General features: G+C 42.2%; 1 protein-coding gene across 5 annotated transcripts; it reads left to right on the forward strand.

Moving 5' to 3' along the window:
- The first annotated feature begins 971 nt into the window (after window positions 1–971).
- LOC106577588 (uncharacterized) lies at window positions 972–10,833 on the forward strand. Of its 5 annotated transcripts, none has more exons than XM_014155766.3 (12): window positions 972–1,216; window positions 3,687–3,776; window positions 3,954–4,067; window positions 4,423–4,521; window positions 4,667–4,741; window positions 5,639–5,659; window positions 6,986–7,054; window positions 7,292–7,336; window positions 7,954–8,055; window positions 8,170–8,194; window positions 8,332–8,402; window positions 10,049–10,833. In XM_014155766.3, exons 1-12 carry the CDS (start codon window positions 1,153–1,155, stop codon window positions 10,060–10,062), a joined length of 789 nt encoding a protein of 262 aa, XP_014011241.1. In that variant the 5' UTR covers window positions 972–1,152; the 3' UTR covers window positions 10,063–10,833. The 5 variants fall into 5 exon arrangements, with proteins under 5 accessions (XP_014011241.1, XP_014011242.1, XP_014011243.1 ...); XM_014155767.3 differs by having other exon boundaries at window positions 8,332–8,399; XM_014155768.3 differs by having other exon boundaries at window positions 978–1,216; window positions 6,986–7,030.
- Window positions 10,834–18,378: the final 7,545 nt, after the last annotated feature.

Raw genomic sequence — 18,378 nt, forward strand, 5'->3', positions numbered from 1 at the left:
TAGAGTTATTTTCCCTCTGGTTGCACATTTAACATGTTGATAGAAATTTGGTAGAACTGATTTAAGTTTCCCTGCATTAAAGTCTCCGGCCACTAGGAGCGCCACCTCTGGGTGAGTGGTTTCCTGTTTGCTTATTTCCTTATACAGCTGACTGAGTGCGGTCTTAGTGCCAGCATCTGTCTGTGGTGGTAAATAAACAGCCACAAAAAGTATAGCTGAAACCACTCTAGGCAAGTAGTGTGGCCTGCAATTTATCACAATAAACTCTACTTCAGGCGAGCAAAATCTAGAGACTCACAGTTAAGAGGCTCACAGTTAACTGTTCATTAAAAGAAACTGTAACAAAGATGATGGGGTGTGCCTTTCACCATCTCAGTAGAGTTTGGTGCCAAGTCTTTACAAATGGTCCTAGTTATATTAAAACAGTCAAACGAGAGTTGCAACTGACCACTATATTGGTTTTAGTGAGCACGGTTCACATAAGAAGTGTAACAATTATTTGTCACCTTGAATGAGTTCCTTTGAAAATGTGGGTGTCTCAAAGGTACGCTGAACATGCAGTTCAGTTTGAGGCAAAACTATTTTCCTGAAAGCCCATTCTGAACTGATAGGCCTTACAGATGTAGTAAATTGGTGGAAATTGTGGAAATTACAAACTTTAGAAGCCTTCTAAAACTCAAATACACTACAAGTTTGCATTTCCTGCTTTGCAGGAAAATTCTCAGCAACAAAAGAGTGATCAAATTAAGATCCTACATCTGTACATGTTGTTTTGGGTCATACACAGCCCAGCCTAGTCTGAGACACTTACTAGATTCCTTCACACCGGTCACGCCACACCTGCAACGTGCGGGCAGGAAAAAATAAGTGACAGGAGTTGGCGATGAAGTGCAAACACATCTTAGGGGCCGAGTTCCTGTCCAAGCTGGGACATGTGAAAGACTTCTCCCACTGGCCGAAGCAGCCTCCCCATACCCTTTGGCCTCAAGGGAAGCTGGTCTACTTCCTCCCATTTTTTTTATCAAAGAATGTGCCAATAAGCAGCAATCGGCAAGAATGTGAACAACTTTTCCAGTGGTTGGTAGCAGTGGCTCACACAGCTCTGCAGACCCCTAAAAAGGACCCAGGACGGGAGCGCTCAGTTGAACCACCATGAAGACTGTTAGGATAGCCCTTCTCATCCTCCTCCTAACCCCACTCAAGCTCCTCACTACAGGTAAGCATGGATATTTAGATCTGCTTTTGGGAGTAAAAAATTACTACAAACATAGTACGTGGTAAAAAAGGATCTATTGTCACATATGCAGAAATGTTTATTTTTATTTTATTCAGTCAGTAATGGATTTAAAAAGTTGTAGTCAGGAAAAATGTATACTTAAAAAATAGACAACATGACTTACCAGTAGTTGAAGTTTATTGTGTTTTATGTTATTTTGTCTTGATAAGTAGAATAATTGTTTTAATTGGCTGTAGTATTTACTTACCATCTTAATCAGACTTGGTTTGCAACAAAAAATCTTGTATATCGACATTTGGATCATGAATTATGTTATAGTATGACATGAGATAAGAGCAGCGTTGTTTTTTATTGTTGTTGATTTGAATCTTGTGTAGTGTCCCAAAATAATGTATATTATCCTGGTCAGCCTCATGTGGAGGTAGGTACAGCCACAAACCTTAATAAGGTGCAATTCATATTTATAAAGTAGTATACAATTTCTGAACACTTTGTGTTAAGTTGCGTCAAGTGTTACCAGGATAACTCTGAAACCTCCCCATGGTGCAAGTCACCCAAGAGGGACACATGGACATGAATGTTGACAGGGAGGCCAACCAAAGTTATTGGCAGGACCTAAATTATTCCTATTTTATTAAAGGTCTATTGAAAGACAAAATGCACACCTAAAATAGTCTTTATTAGGTGTGTATGAGGAACCCTGTTCATCACCTTGTGTTCACTTTACACCTTTTTTCAAGTCGACTTTATTTCAAGTCAACTTATGATCAACTTTAGCCATCTTTGGCGATCTATTTGAGGGACGTAATGCATTGGACAACACGGATAACAAAGACAAAACATCTAGGAATAAAACCATGTCCAGGCCCAAGACAAATTAATGTGGTTACTTGGGCTGGTGGGAAAAAAAGAGGGAGTCTCCAGATTGTTTGTTTTGATTGGAGCATGGGCACGGATCCAAGAGGATCGTTAACCGTCATGTGCTGCCCAGAGAGGTGATTGGAACTGCAGATAGACAGTGGGAACCAAACTGCCCCTTCTCTCACAGGAGGAGAGATTATTGTCCTGAGTCCCTTTCGAAGTGAAATGGTCCAATCGGCAGCAAATCTCCTTCCAGTATGAATCTAACATCTGCAGGAAACACCAAACCAAACGTCACTGCAGTGCAAGCCTCTCTAGAGTGGTGAGAGAAATGGCAGTTTTCTCCCTTGTAAATATGTCCCACCATACTATACAGAAAACTAAATTGATAAAGGGTGAAATGCAAGTGTATTTAGCCTACCATGTAGGCTTATTGATTGCGCTTTCCATTTGCCTGTATCATGGAAATAGATTATTACTGTTGCCATAAGGTACATTACTTATTATGAAAGGGTGGGGGCAGGGGTGAATCTGCCAACACTGCCGATGAGGAGAGGTCTCTGTACAAGACAAAATGCAGCTATAGCAGAGGAAAAAGAGGCAAAAGCAGGGGTCAAGTATTGGGTTATGTGCTCAAAAGTCAGTGTGAAACATCAGGCATGAAGACAGTCGAGCTGAAGCCCCTTTCTGACGGGGGAGAAGACAGGAAACCCTGCCTGGCCCTTTGGCTGTTCGAGCCAGTAGGGGCCAGGGGACAACAATACTCTGTCTGGAACAGGATGCAGCTTTTCACAGGTCTGGGCCTGAAGCAGAGGATATCCACCTCAAAGTGTCACAGACGGGACGGCTTTCTCAAGGGTGCATCGTCAAAATCGGACTATTTAAAATTAAAATAAATAGATGCCAGACAGTGGTCTTTCAAACCATGCCAAACAGGAACAACACAATTGTCAAACCTTTGAATCTAAAAGGGACCATTATTTCTGAGGAAATGTTTTAGCAACCAAGATAGAAATGGTGACTTTCGATCTGTCATAATGTGACCTCTTTGGAGTGCTCACATCCTCTAGATTGCTTTAGGATTTAGAGCCGCACTTTACCGAGAATTAGTCTGCAGGTGAAGCTTATTGCAAATGTGGTACAATTACAGGTTCTCTTAACAGGAAGTATTAGCCAACAATATATTACATTCAGTCTCGAAAACGTAAACAACTTACTAAATCATGAAGTCATTTTTTGCCTGTTTGTCATTCGGTATGGCTATGGTGTTGCCACAGAAGTTAAGTATTGTTAAAAAAAGATCAAAAGCCCCAATAGCAGAACCAGCAGCAGGGCAACCTAATCAGACTTGGTTCCCACTGCCATAAAACCAAGTTCCACGTAGGTACATTATGAGGTTTTGAGGTAATATTTCAAGAGATGAACAATAGGCAGATGCATAGACAGTGATAGTAAAACATTTTTTAAATCTGGTTGCATTTTTAAGTCTAAGATTTTCTCATCACCGATGACTCCTGCTGCTACTTTTTGATGATTTGCATCTTATTTTACACTACTGAGTTAGAATATCTTTGATCTGTCATTATAGCAACTGAGACACCCAATACAAGTGTTCCTTCTGTCATTACATCTGTCCGTACAACCGATGCTGCTGCCACCGCTGCTGTGACCACACGCAGTAAGTAAAAGAAAACATATCAAAACATGGTTTCAGATTCAAACAGCTGTATTCATCTCTTGTTCAAATAACTGTCAAACCCTTAGGACATTGTAACCTTAGAACGGGTTCCTCTTTAGAGAGAGGTACAGCATGCTGGTTTAGAAACTCTGCTCTTAGACTTATTTTACATTCCAGGGACAGAGACCAAATCTGCCACAGTAACTGCCACAGTAACTGCCACGGAAAAACCAGCATCAACAACATCCCATCTCTCAGTGCGTTCCACATCTCTACGTGCTAAGGATGATGGTATTTCATTTAAATTGGCCATTTAAGTTTCATTTGAAAAAAATACTGACTACAGTCTGCTCTGTGAGATATTAGGTTGCTTCTTGTGTAAATATTTTCCGTCTGGATTTTAATGATTTGTATGCATGGCTGTTGGAATAACCAAATGATAATAACCAGAGGCTGACCATATATCAAGGATCTCAGAGTGCTGATTTAGGATCAGTCTTGCCTTTTAGATCACAATGAATAAGATTACATGAACAGGAGGGACCTGATCCTAGATCAGCACTCCTACTAAGATGATTGATACATACTGCCCCAGATCTTAAATGTTAGAAATGCTCTAAATGAGTGCATTCTTCCCCCTTAACAGAAAAAGTGGCAGAGACCCAGGCCACAACAACTGTTCCCACGAGTGACCCACTCAAAGATGTGACCACAGTTCAGCCTATATCAAAGACTCACTTACAAGGTAAGAGGAAGTTGTTACCCTCTCTCAAATTACAATAGAGATAAGATAGATGATAGCAAGCAAAGCATTGGGTTAAAGATACCTTCTGCTCTGTAACGAGAAATAGCCTACTGATTACAGTAAAGCTAAAATTGTCATTCTTCAGGTATTCAGACAACCACACAGAGCCATGGTTTTCCTTCACCAGGATCCTTGACCACCTCCAGACCAGAAGAGAAAGGTACCGTTTACTGTCAATCTGATTTATTCACTTATGTTCCATCAAATAACCCACTAAACCAATAACTTGGGACTGGATGAGACCGTAACTTAAAGGGGAATTTCAGGATTTTACAACTCAACGTTAGATGGTTCCTTACCCTGGAAGTAGTCTATATGGGCCAGGAAGACTGTAATCCATGGTTGGGTTTTCTCTTAACAACCACTAAAAACTTCAGCGAACTCTAGCCACCGCTAGCTAACAATCAATGGAAGTGACTTTACTATACTCATTCTAATAAATAAATATGACAAAGCCAGCTTGTGTAGATATTACATAATTTCGGATAGCCTTCATTTCTTAACATTTACATTTACGTCATTTAGCAGACGCTCTTATCCAGAGCGACTTACAAATTGGTGCATTCGCCTTATGATATCCAGTGGAACAACCACTTTACAATAGTACATCTATATCTTTTTTTTGGGGGGGGTTAGAAGGATTACTTTATCCTATCCCAGGTATTCCTTAAAGAGGTGGGGATTCAGGTGTCTGAAACCCCACCTCTTTAAGGAATACCTGGGATAGGATAAAGTAATCTTTCTAACCCCCCCCCCAAAAAAATACAAAAAAAAATAATACAAAATTAAAATTAAAAAAATATATATAGATGTACTATTGTAAAGGGGTTGTTCCATTGGATATCATAAGGTGAATGCACCAATTTGTAAGTCGCTCTGGATACATCAAATACTTGATGTATTTTTATTTTCTATTTTACCTTTATTTAACTAGGCAAATCAGTTAAGAACAAATTCTTATTTTCAATGACGGCCTAGGAACAGTGGGTTAACTGCCTTGTTCAGGTATTATCCTCACGACCCAATAACAATGGTTTGCCAATAATGTTTTCTTCAGTTTCAGGTGGTGGAATTACAGGTAAGTCTAAAGCAGTATCACTGTCCCTCAATTAGGGTTGCAAAGCGAGGGTATATTACTGGACATTTTGAAGTTTACAGGTAAACTACAAGAATTTGGGTAACTTTCAAGGATTTTATATAATTTATCACAAGACATCTAGTGGCCCTTCCGGGTACTTCAGATGATCATAGGTGTCAGTAATTATCTCTGGCCCTCTGTGCCCTTAAAACATTTTAAATAATCAAATAAGATTAACATTATCCTAAATATAAACCATTAACTTAATGAATACCATTGGTGTTTAATATGTTCAGCATGAATATCCTTTATATATTTTTTTACACACTTATTTTTGTTACTAGGTGAATGTCCTTTTTGTAAATGTTTTGGCGCCAAACTGTTGGCAGCTGTGAAAAAAGACAGTTGTTGGGACAGTTGCAGAGTTAATTGAAAATAATACCATTGCTGATTAGATACTTTTTTTTAGGCTATTTTGTCTTGAAACATATGCTCTCTCTCTCTCTAGCTCCTTCTCTTTCTCTCTCTCTCTCTATATATATATATATATATAGTATTCATTATTGGCGAGATTCCCAAAGGCTGGAGCGTCGGCCTTCTCGCCCACTCCAATTTCGCTCCAGTAGTGCTAACTTAATGAGCTCAGGGCATGCCCGGCCCAGCATGCATTTGATGTCTACTTGTGTGCTGCTATAGCCCCTTGCTTTAGTTACTGTCATGGTGTTCGCTAACTATTTTCATAAAGAAACTAATAAAACACAGGTGCTAAATCAAGAAAAGCTGTCATCAAGGCAATGGGTGGCTACTTTGAAGAATCTAAAAAATAAAATATATTTTGATTTGTTTAACACTTTTTTGGTTACTACATGATTCCATATGTGTTATTTCATAGTGTGGATGTCTTCACTATTATTCTACAGAACATAGGAAAAAAATTGGAAAAAACATTGAATGAGTAGGTGTGTCCAAACTGTTGACTGGTATTCATTATTAGACCTGTGTCCATATTTTCTATGAATTTCTAGTGGATGTTTTAAGAGAACAATGCCTATTTAATGAAAAGAGCATCTAACCAACAATGGCATTATTTTCATTTGTAATAAGGAATACTATATATCAATACAATTTCTGAAAGTTATTCAAGTATAAATCATCAAAGTTACCATAGATTGCCATAAATTACCTATTAATTACCCAAATTACTGAATATTCTGGTAACTTTGCTAAATGACTATTAGCTTTGCAACCCTACCCTCAATGCACTTATTTGTCCACTACCTGAAAATGAACAGGATGGTATAATGATCAAAATTACAATGTTTCCAGGTCAGGAAGAAGACAAGAACAATAGGAATGCGGGTCAAGATGCCAGTCGGTCCTCTACTATCACCATCTGTATATAAATGAACTCACACTGACACAAATTTACCTTGCACTGAAAAACACACACAGTCAGCAAAACAAACAGAACATTTTAAATAGACACATTATCCAGATGGCAAGTTCCAAATTATGGAACTAGCATCTCCTTCTCGTGGTTATTGAAAGTTCATAGACGTTATCATAGAATTTACTACATAAAACACACTACAGAGTATATTGAGTTTTACAGTATGTTATTTCTCTACTCAGGTGGTCACCATGCTGGAGATGAAGAACCGGAAACTCCTAAATCAAGTAATGTAGCAACTTTATGGGCCCATTTACCTCAACATCTATGTCAGGGGTAGGCAACCCTGTTCCTGTAGTGCCACAGGTACTGCAGGATTTGGTTCCAACTAGGCACCACACCTGACCAACTGGGCTAATTGATCAGTTCAATGAATGCCTAAATTCAAAACACCTGGTCTTCCAGGTCGTTTAAATCAAAAACATGAAGTGCCTGTGGCACTCCATGACCAGGGTTGCCTATTCCCGATCTATGTTCTACCAATAACACACCCACCAGAGGGTGCACACACTTCACATTTGACTGGGTTGTCAGGGTGTGTGTGTGTGTGTGTGTGTGTGTGTGTGTGTGTGTGTGTGTGTGTGTGTGTGTGTGTGTGTGTGTGTGTGTGTGTGTGTGTGTGTGTGTGTGTGTGTGTGTGTGTGTGTGTGTGTGTGCGTGCGTGCGTGCGTGCGTGTGTGTGTACAAAGTCATTAGTCAGGCCATGTTCAATTACAACTCATCATAAATTGGCTACATGATACATTGTTGGAACAATGGTACTAATCCAACTTCTCATAGTATGTGAAAAACAACAGTTTTGTCTGCCACACTAAAGAAGGATTTGCTTCCTCTTTGTCTCCAGATAAGAAGATGCTGTGGATTCTTTTGCCAGTCTTGGGAGTTGTGGTGGCTGCTGTCATCTTCATTTTCAAATTTAAATGCATGAAGGTCCACGATCACACAGGTATTACTTAATTACTGAATTAGATGTGACTCTGCACAGCACTATGTCTACATACACAGAAGTCTAAGGACGTTACAAACTAAGTGTCACACTTTTTTTTTTGTCCCTCAACAGAGGCAATTGATAATGGAACAGAAAAGTAAGTATAGTCTTTGGACTGTAGACGAAGATACCATTTAGACAGTACCCCATTTGAACAGTTCAAATATACCATAATCTTTTAAAGAAAAATACTATATTTCACTCCCAATATGCTCTGCTCACTCCTCTTTGCAGTGCCTCTTTCCAGAGCAGGTCGGACAGCACCAAAGATGGTGTCATGCTTCTCGGGGTGAAGTCCTCAGGTGGTACGTTTAAACTGTTTACTTACTAGCAAGTTAGCATTGTCAATTGCTGTTATATATTTCACATGGTCCTCTTCAGCACAGTTCCTGCAGCTATGGTGGATGCTTAACCAGACCAGTGCAGTTTGGCTCGGCTCAGTAGTGTGAAAAGATTCAACCAAGCAATTAGTCCAAGCAGTTCCCATGATTCCTACCCTTCAAGTAATCGAAAGACAAGGAGGAAAGCTTCAATCAAATGATCAAAGTTCAAGAGAAACATGCATACTAGTAGTCTTCTACTTAACTTTTCCAAGTTCTCTGTCCTTTCCCCATCCCTTTACATTACAACTTTGTTTTATCTGGCGTGGACATGCAATTATTCCCGGGAAGCTGGGAGCCTTTAATATTTCATTGTGCATGTTCAGTAATGGGCTTGGCCTGGGGAGAGCAGGGGAAGGTGTTTCCTGTGATTTTTCGCCCCTCCCTTGAAAGACCAGCAGGGGATGAAAGATACAGGCTTCCTCACACAAACACATATTATTTTGGACAGCCCCTATTGTGTGGCTCCCTGGGCCGGCAAATGTTTTATTTTAATTTTTTTTGTCAATGTCAATGTTTGCCGGTCAGACCCTGTGTGTAAAGTTCTTCTGCAATTGTGTGATCAAATTAAGATTCTACATCTGTAGGTCTACCCTCCAAATGGGAATTGGGCATAATAATCCCCACCTTCCTCTCTTTTCACTGTTTTTATTTCTTTTTATTTTATTTCACCTTTATTTAACCAGGTAGGCCAGTTGAGAACAAGTTCTCATTTACAACTGCGACCTGGCCAAGATAAAGCAAAGCAGTGCAACAAAAAAACAACAACACAGAGTTACACGTGGGATAAACAAAAGTACAGTCAATAACACAATAGAAAAATCTATATACAGTGTGTGCAAATGGAGTGTAATCAGAGCCTTGAGCTGTTGGCTAGTAGCTGAAGGGGGAAATGGTGTCAGCGGTCAGGAATTTTGCTGAGAGAGAAAGTGTTAGTTAGGGTTTTGAATAACTGACTGCTATTGTCACAATTTAGGATTTCTTTCAATTTCCTTTTCAATAAGCCTACACTTTATTACATCAAGTTGTTTTAAAGCTGTTTGGGAGATTTGGATGTTGCAGTCTCTGAGAGATTTATGATGAAATAAAATGTATAAGAGGCTTCTTTGACTAAATCACTTTGGATAAAGACATCTGTCAAAATGACCATGTGGGCCACTGTCATTTGCGCAACACAGTGCAATTAACCCCTAGGTCTAGGGCTATTGTCCCACTTTCAGCCGACACAGCCCAAACTCAGATATCTGGACAATAATACAATACTGACCTCTACTGTTCTATTGAGTAACCACAAAGTAAACACACCAGGGGTGATTTCAACAGGAGGCAACGTTATGTAACATTCAGATAGAAATATGCTATGTAGAATAAGGAATCACGTCAGCTCTATTCATGGCATTTCTATGTGCAACGTTCGACAACGTTTGGCTACTGAAATTCCTGTTGTAATGGGAGGGATGTTATAAGGATCGGTCTCAGTTATACAACCACACCTCTCAAATACTGTATGATCCTGGGTTGGGGTTTTATAATACATAACCAGTTTGTTAATTTTGAACTCTCCCTTTCAGCTGCTGCACGATAAAAAGGAGGGCGTCCCATTCTACAGTATATGACCAATAGCTCTCACAACCCAAAAAATGGTCAAGACCTTCAACTATCTAAAAATGCTGGACAATCAAATATGGCGTATAAGAATCCCAAAAGCTAAGTGGGCACATTCTTATACTGTATAGTGTGGAAAGAAGATTGGTGTGGAGTATTGTAGGATATGGGACTCTTAACTGAACATGTGTCTGTTAAAAAATGTTCACTAAGATACTGTATATCATTTCAAAAATATGTACTTCACTGTTTTTTGTATTCTTATTTTGATGGTAATTTAGCCAAGGAGGAACTGCGATCTCAATTTAATCAAGACTAACATCCAGACATTTCATTCAGGAAAACAATGCAAGATTTTGAATGAATATAAATAAATTAACCCAAAAGCTCATTGTCTGGGTGCAAGAGGATTGTTTGTCTCATCCCTGTATTTAAGATACTGGTTTTGATTTTATATCACACAAACATGTATGAAATCCAAATGCATTGAACCTGAATTCAGCACACAATTCCTTGGTTCAAACCAGTTAGTGACCAGTACACATTATTAAGTGTTTGTATGCTTTAAATCTGTTGTAATAAATGATTTAGCTTTCAGTGTAAATGCCAGGATTGTAAAGATTAGCTATATTGCCGGTATGTTTCCTGCTTTTCAACCAGTTTTTGTGTATATTAGAGCAAACAATAAGACTTCCCACTGGTCAAAGATGATTTGAATTTCTCAAATAAAGAAGAACGTTATTTGACTGATCGGCATTGGTTGAATATTTGTTGTTTTGCACCTGTACATGCTCACGAAAGTTTATGTTGATTTTGGATGTTGATTTCACCTGGCTACACACCATATCTTTAATGTGCTGAATTATGTAACGCAACCATACAAAAGGCTATGGAGAATAAACTATTCAGTATAGGAGAGCTGTAGCTCCGCCCACCGGTTATGTGGAGTAGAGCATGCTGGGCGATCTCCAGCTCTGAGGATAAGGAAGTAACTAGAGAAAAGTCAAGTGATTAGTTCAAGCCATCTATTGTTTTTTCCTTTAGTTAGCATTATTTGTTTTACCAAGGCCAGTGTGTGTCCTTCAGAAATATGAGTACATATTTCTTACTCTTCATGTGTTAATGTTGTGGACGTACTCGCTGACAATTATGTAGTTTATCTTTGTTATGCTAATTTACGTTTTTGCCACAAAGCTAGCAAATGCAAGCTTGCTAGCTCGGTTGTTTTTGTCATCTCATTTCGGACATTTGTGATTTGTATAGTATAATGTTCCCCAGTGCCTTGTTTATATGCCCTGTAACTATAAATACTGTATGTGTGAAGTATAGTTTATTTGGTTTTATTGTGTATTGTGTAGACATGCATTCAAGTTCATGCAGTTGTGTGAGGATGATGGTGCTGCTTTGTAGTGCTGGGTGGCTGCACCCTTCTGATCTTTTATTAGTGAAGTCACAGCCATGTTGATAGGCTGTTTTGTCCTGTGCAGCACATTAGCTATTGAAGCCATATTATTGTTTATAGCCAATGTAATTGGAGGATGTATTAAGCTTATACCTGCCATTTACTATTGCATTTACATTCCCCTTTTACTTTCACAACCACACACACTCTTGGTTAAAACAGTTGTCAAGCCATACCTCAAATTGCCTTAGCCCATACACTGTGCTATGCCGTTCCTGCTCTATGTGAATCAGCGTTATTAAACCACCTCAACTGGAATCCTACCTGTCTGTCATCTGTGCCCTTACAAGTACCTGGGAGAGAACATATTAAGTGGTAAGAAAACCCTAAGAATATACAGTCCAACAGGTCCTCCACTTCATTTTGGTCCATTCGACACAGTGCTTTCTTCCAGAGCAAGCTGCAAGACTAGTATGTGAGTGAAGCTTTCACACAGCCATCAGTTTGTCCGAAGCGTCAGACACAGCTACCACAGCATCTACAAAATTACAAGGTAAGCTATGTGAGCCAAAGACGGCACGCTTCACCACACCATAGCACAGCACAATAGGATGTACATGAGAGGAGTGGCATTCTCATCAAGAAGGAGAGGCCAATATGACCCCCTTCACCTCTTCACATGCAACCTCATCCAATCACCAGGTTCAATGAGATGCTGCCCAAAAGTGGGACCATCAGAGCATCACTACAAAGGGTATGGTTCATAACCCCAGCTACCCTACAGCTGGCAGAGGAAAAGAGAGCACAGAGGAAAGCAGACCTCAGGAAGAGGTTTGGAGCCCAGGAAGAGTAGCCACTGCCTTGGCTAATTGGGGATCCTAATCAAATACTAGATACTAACCCTCCACACCCTACGTTTACCAGGAACACAGGAAGCTCCATAGGAGATCCATAAAGAGAACGAGAAGCTGCATATGTCTGAACTAGCTGTACAGAGAGAATTTGCCAAGCTTGACGAAGTTAAACAGTAAATGAGGAAACTTGTGGAAAAGGTCTGCAGTCTCCAGCCAACCCTTGACCCAACTGCAGCCAGTTCCAGCTACACCCCCACAAAGTCTACTCAACAACTGTCTGGCCCCACTGTACGTCTCGGGTCAGTCCTTCCAGTCCACCTCATTCCCCCACCTGAGCTAGAAGAAGAGTTCAGCGAGGAGTACAGTGAGGAGTGCGATGACAACAAAGAGGAATTTGGCGATGGTGAATGGCCTGATCCACCACCATGGCCTACAAAGGAAGAACCAGAGCAGCCAGAGAAAGAACAAGTAGTAGACCTCCTGGACAAGATGATGAGTAAGCTCAAAGTCATGAGGGATCAGGCAACATCCGCTGCTGCCTCCAGGCCACCATCCAAGAGAGGCTACACATTTGCCCTGTCCCAGAGAGTCAAGCTAGCACCCTGATGGGGACTATCACCAAAATCCTCACCAGGCCAGTGCTACACTTTCACAGCACTAAGGTGGTGCAGTGACCCAGCAGTCTCTCCTTCATAGGACTCACCCTCATGCAGCAGCTTATGACCCGCCAGGTTCCATGGCTACCTAGGCCAGACCCTCAACCCCATCTACCACCCCCTAGAGGCTTCGCCGCCGCAGCAGTGCAGGACCTACAGAGGGTCTAGGCCAACCATCCCTAACTTCAGGAGTCAAGACACTGAGTCGCACTAGAGAACCCCCTGCCAGCTGATGGGAACAAGCTCTTCAAGGATCAGATCCTGGTGTATCACTTAAAGCTAAAAGAAGTCTGCCTAGTGACAGATTACTACCTCAACACCCCCACGCCTTACTCAGACACCATGGCAGTCCTAAACGAGAAGTTTGGAGAGCCACACCATGTCGCCCTAAAGAAGATAGCCAGTGTCATGGACTCTCCCGATGTACGCTGTGGAGATACAGCTGCCTTCAACAAGTTTACAATACAGGTCCAGTTCTTAGCGAGAATGCTCTGGACACTGGGTCCATATGGCAACATAGAGCTGATGTGTGAGTCTCATGTAGAATGCCTTTTCAGCAAGCTACCACCCGTGACTTCCACCGTCACATGCTTCTTCACCAGACAGGTAACACATAGACCATACTCGAGTTCTCAGAGTGGTTACAGTATGATTCATGGTGTGAAGACAACAATGGCCAGTCATCAAACAAAGGGCATAAGGACAGGCTTGGGCAGAAGTCAAAAGGGGGCCATGGGAAACGTGCAGCCCGGAAGAGTGGAGCCGCTGCCACAGCATCCAACAGCTCGGCTGCTGGCAAGAAGAAAAGCAAGGTGAAGGCATACTGTCCTTATTGCAACAATTCTGAGCACTATCTCAACCAGTGTTCAGCCATCCAGATGCTCACCAAGGAACAAGTAATAGAGTGGATCAGCAAGACGTGCTTGCATTGTGGAAGGGACCATCAGGTGTCCCAGTGCACCCTCAAGAAGCCCTGCGATCTCTGCCGGGTAACACATCTACAAGTCCTTCACAAGGTCAATGCCAGACACCCTACAGAGGCACCAAAAGTGCAAAGCTGCCTGGGAAGCACAGCCACAGACGTGCTTTACCTGGACAGACCAGCTAACTGCAATTGTGTCCTGCTGAAGGTGATCAGAGTGTTCCTACTCCATGGAGACCGTACCCTGGACACCTACACCAATCTGGACGATGGGTCCAAGCGTACCATGCTTCTTACAGACGCTGCATGGAAGCTTGAATTACAGGGGACCCCTGAAGAACTAGCCCTTCAGACCCTCTCTGGTGCAGACCCTCTGTGGTGCATCAGTGACCTTAAGCATCTCTCCAACCTCGCAACCCAAGACCAGTTTCCAAATCAATGGGCCTTCACAGTGACTCGTCTTGGAGTAGCAGACCATTCCTATCCAGTGACCTGCCTTCAGAAGAGGTACAAATACTTGGTTGGTTACCTCATACAGCCATTCGTCAATGCCAGGCCTATTGTCCTCATCGGTGCAGATTATCCCCATTTCATCACCGTCTGGACCAGACTTGGATGGACGCTTCAGGGTCCGGCAAGGGTTGTGGAGCAACACCTCTGGCCACAGAAGTGCCTACTGACGTCCATCATTCCCCCAACTTCTGTGCTGTTCAGGAACGTCAAGAAGCTCTGGCAGATTGACACCCTACCGTTCCAGAATGAGGAAGAGGTGACCCAGCCGAGGCAGGATCAGGAAGCCGTCGACCTTCTCAAAGCCCAAGACTGCACACGTGGAGGTAGTGCTTCTCTATGTCACCCTGCTAATGCGCAAGAGAGACACGCCCTGCTTCCAAGTCCCAATGGAAGAGGTGATGCCAAGCTTTAGAAGCACGGAGAGACGGCTTGCTAAGGACCCAGAGAGAGCTGCAGCTTACAGTGCCGAGATACAGAAGCTGATGCAGGCAAGCCCAGGTAAGAAGTTTAAGCCCTGACATACTCAAGAAGGAGAATCGTGGTACATCCCCCACCACATGGTGAGTCACAACGGCAAGAATCGCATCGTATTCAACTGTTCCTCCCAGTTCCAGGGTCTCAACCTCAACGAGTCCCTGCTGCTTGGACCATTCTTGGGTGTGCAGATTAGACAGCCTTGAGCTTTGGCCTGCCCCAGAGGAGGAAGAAGATTTACCTGAGTCTACCCTAAGCTTAAGCTGGCATTGCCAGTTGGAAATCTTGGAGTACAAGGATCGAGCCGTGGACTACAAAGTGCCGACCATGCGGAATGTGTACAAGGTTTTCGCCAGCCAGTACGTCCACCTTGGGTTCATTCTGCAGTACACCCCTCAAGCCAAGGTGTTGGTCCAGCACCTCTGGGATAAACACTGGGATGACCTTCTTCTCCCTCAAGATCTACTTCAGGCTTTGAATGATTGGGAAGGAGAGCTACAGATCCTGCCATGCATCACCCTGTCTAGGTGCTACGTACCTGCAGATGTCGACCAGTCGAGTGTCACCAGAGATGTATATGTATTCTGAGAAAGCCTAAGTGTCCGTTGCGTACCTGTGAACAGAAGATAGTCACGGCAAGACCTACCTGTTCAGAGTTGCTCATAAGCAACTACATTCCATGCCAAGACTGGAGTGCAGCTTGCCAAGCTACTAGAGGAAGAGCTTACCTTGAAGATCGACCAGACCATCCTGTGAACAGATTCCTCAACCATGCTGATGTGGCATGTCACTTCAAAGTTTTTGTAGGCACCAACGTGGCTCAAGATTCAAGAGCTAACAGATCTCCGTGCAGGGGGTTACGTGGCCCTGAGAGGATGTTCGCAGAGATCCGCCGCACTTTTTGGATCCTCTGCGGGCGGGAAGTTATCCGTCACCTCCAGCACACTTGCACAGAAGGCTGTCAATGGAAATCCAGACCTGCTGTCCTCAAGATGGCTGACCTGCCAGCTGCACGCCTGCACCTCTTCAAGCGGGTATGGAATGTTTCAGGCCCTTCCAGGTCAAACTGGGATGGTGCATCGAGAAGAGATAGGGGATAATCTTCAAGTGTCTCACCATGAGGGGTGTACACTTAGACCTCCTGATAGCCCTTAGAAGATTCATCGCCCGCAGAGAGAGGCCTGCTGAGCTGTGCTCCGACCAGGGAACAAACTTCCGGGGAGGAGAGAAGGAGCTGCGGAGGCCTTTGATGACTTGTCTACCAACCTGCAAGAACAGCTTGCAAAACAGAAGATTGCCTTCTACTTCAACCCCCTTGCAGCACCGCAATTCTGAGGAGTTTGGGAGAGAGAGAGAGAGAGATTCAGTCCGTTAAGACTGCCCTCTACACTTGGAGGGTATCCTGAATTCGAAGCCCAAATGTAGCCTATAGGTCCAAGACCCCTGGAACACGGTTGGAGAGCCCATAGCCAACAGAGCCTAATGAAATGCAGTGCCTTCGGAAAGTATTCAGACCTCTTTACTTTTTCACATTTTGTTAGGTTACAGCCTTATTCTAAAATTGATTACACAGTTTTTTCCCCCTCATCATTCTACACACAATATTCCATGACAAAGCAAAAACAGGTTTAGAATTTTTATTTTATTTTTTTAAACGGAAATATCACATTTACATACGTTTTCAGACCCTTTACTCAGTACTTTGTTGAAGCACCTTTGGCAGTGATTACAGCATTGAGTCTTCTTGAGTATGACGACACAAGCTTGACATACCTGTATTTGGGGAGTTTCTCCCATTCTTCTCTGCATATCATCTCAAGCTCTGTCAGGTTGGATGGGGAGCATCGCTGCACAGCTATTTTCAGGTCTCTCCAGAGATGTTCGATCAAATTCAAGTCCGGGCTCTGGCTGGGCCATTCAAGGACATTCAGAGACTTGTCTCGAAGCCACTCCTGCGTTGTCTTGGCTGTGTGCTTAGGGTCGTTGTCACGTTGGAAGGTGAACCTTTGTCCCAGTCTGAGGTCCTGAGCGCTCAGGAGCAGGTTTTCATCAAGGATCTCTGTACTTTGCTCCATTTATCTTTCCCTCGATCCTGACTAGTCTCCCAGTCCCTGCCGCTGAAAAAACATCCCCACAGCATGATACTGCCACCACCATGATACTGCCACCACCATGCTTCACTGGGTGATTGTGCAAAGCTGTCATAAAGGCAAAGGGTGGCAACTTTGAAGAATCTGAAATATATTTTTATTTGTTTAGCACTTTTTGGTTACTACATGATTCCATGTGTTATTTCATAGTTTTGATGTCTTCACTATTATTCTACAATGTAGAAAATAGTAAAAAATAAAGAAAAAACCCTTAAATGAGTAGGTGTGTCCAAACTTTTCACTGGTACTGTATATTAGTAGGCTATATGTAAAGACCAGATTAAATTGGGAATAGTCTGATGGGTGACAGTATCAACTGCTTGTCAAATTGTGAATGAGAGACTGATGAAATGTGTGCAGCCTGCGCAAGAAACCGAGCAGAGCGCTTGTCTCTCATTAGAAATCAAAACATATAGTCTAACATTTGTAACACAATTAAAGTTGCATAAATAACTCAAAATTAAATATATTGGAGGAGCTGTTTCTTTGTTTACCGCTCAACACAGAATAGCTGCATGTGCGCACTCCCCCGGAAATCGTTTGGGAAAATGTTTATTTATATTTTATGTTATATTGTATATTCTATGTTCAATGTATTGTTGTTACTCTGAAATAATGTCACATGAATTACAAGCTAATTTTGTCTGCTAAATGAACTAGTATAGCCCCTAACCAACAATGCAGTTAAAAAAGTAAAATTGGAGGTTGTATTAAGCTAATACCTGCCATTTACTATTGTATTTATTTTCCCCTTTTACTTTCACAACCACACAAACTCTTGGTTAAAACAGTTGTCAAGCCATACCTTAAAGTGCCTTAGCCAGGCACAGCTGCCCCCATGGCTTTTTGAGTGTTTGCAATGATAGTTCCAGACAAGTTGTTTTTCTTTGCAGTCAAACTGCACAGATTATCAGTTCTCCCAGAGCCTGGATGAAGTGTTGAATGTCTGAGTAACCATATTAATGGGCTATATTATAACATAAGCCTAGTAATCTTCTCAGATGCATAGCATTACTACAAAAAAACGATCATATGAGTGTATCGCCTACTTGACTGGCCTACCGTAAACTGTCTACTTCCTAATCAAAGGAAAAATATAGCTAATGTAGCCTGGTAGCTTTATGGAAAGAAAGGCCGATGAAAAGCACACCAAAGAGGGTATGGTCCCTTTACTGGACATTATTCTCACTGGAGCGAACAAGAAGGAAGCGGTGATGAAGGGGGTGAAAAACTGAAAAGAGCTGCTAGTGCAACAGGTGATGAGAAGGGTGCAAAGCTTATGTAGCTTTCAGGACTCTGCCATACAGTGCCTTCAAGAAAGTATT

This window comes from Salmo salar, chromosome 18, assembly GCF_965601325.2.
Source record: "Salmo salar chromosome 18, fSalSal1, whole genome shotgun sequence".
In the NCBI taxonomy this organism is placed as follows: domain Eukaryota; kingdom Metazoa; phylum Chordata; class Actinopteri; order Salmoniformes; family Salmonidae; genus Salmo; species Salmo salar.

Coding starts and splice junctions, on each gene's coding strand:
- LOC106577588 (XM_014155766.3), top strand. CDS start 1,153: ATGAAGACTGTTAGGATAGCCCTTCTCATCCTCCTCCTAACCCCACTC. Junction 4,068..4,422: donor TCTACGTGCTAAGGATGATG/GTATTTCATTTA, acceptor CCCCCTTAACAG/AAAAAGTGGCAGAGACCCAG. Junction 4,742..5,638: donor CTCCAGACCAGAAGAGAAAG/GTACCGTTTACT, acceptor TGTTTTCTTCAG/TTTCAGGTGGTGGAATTACA.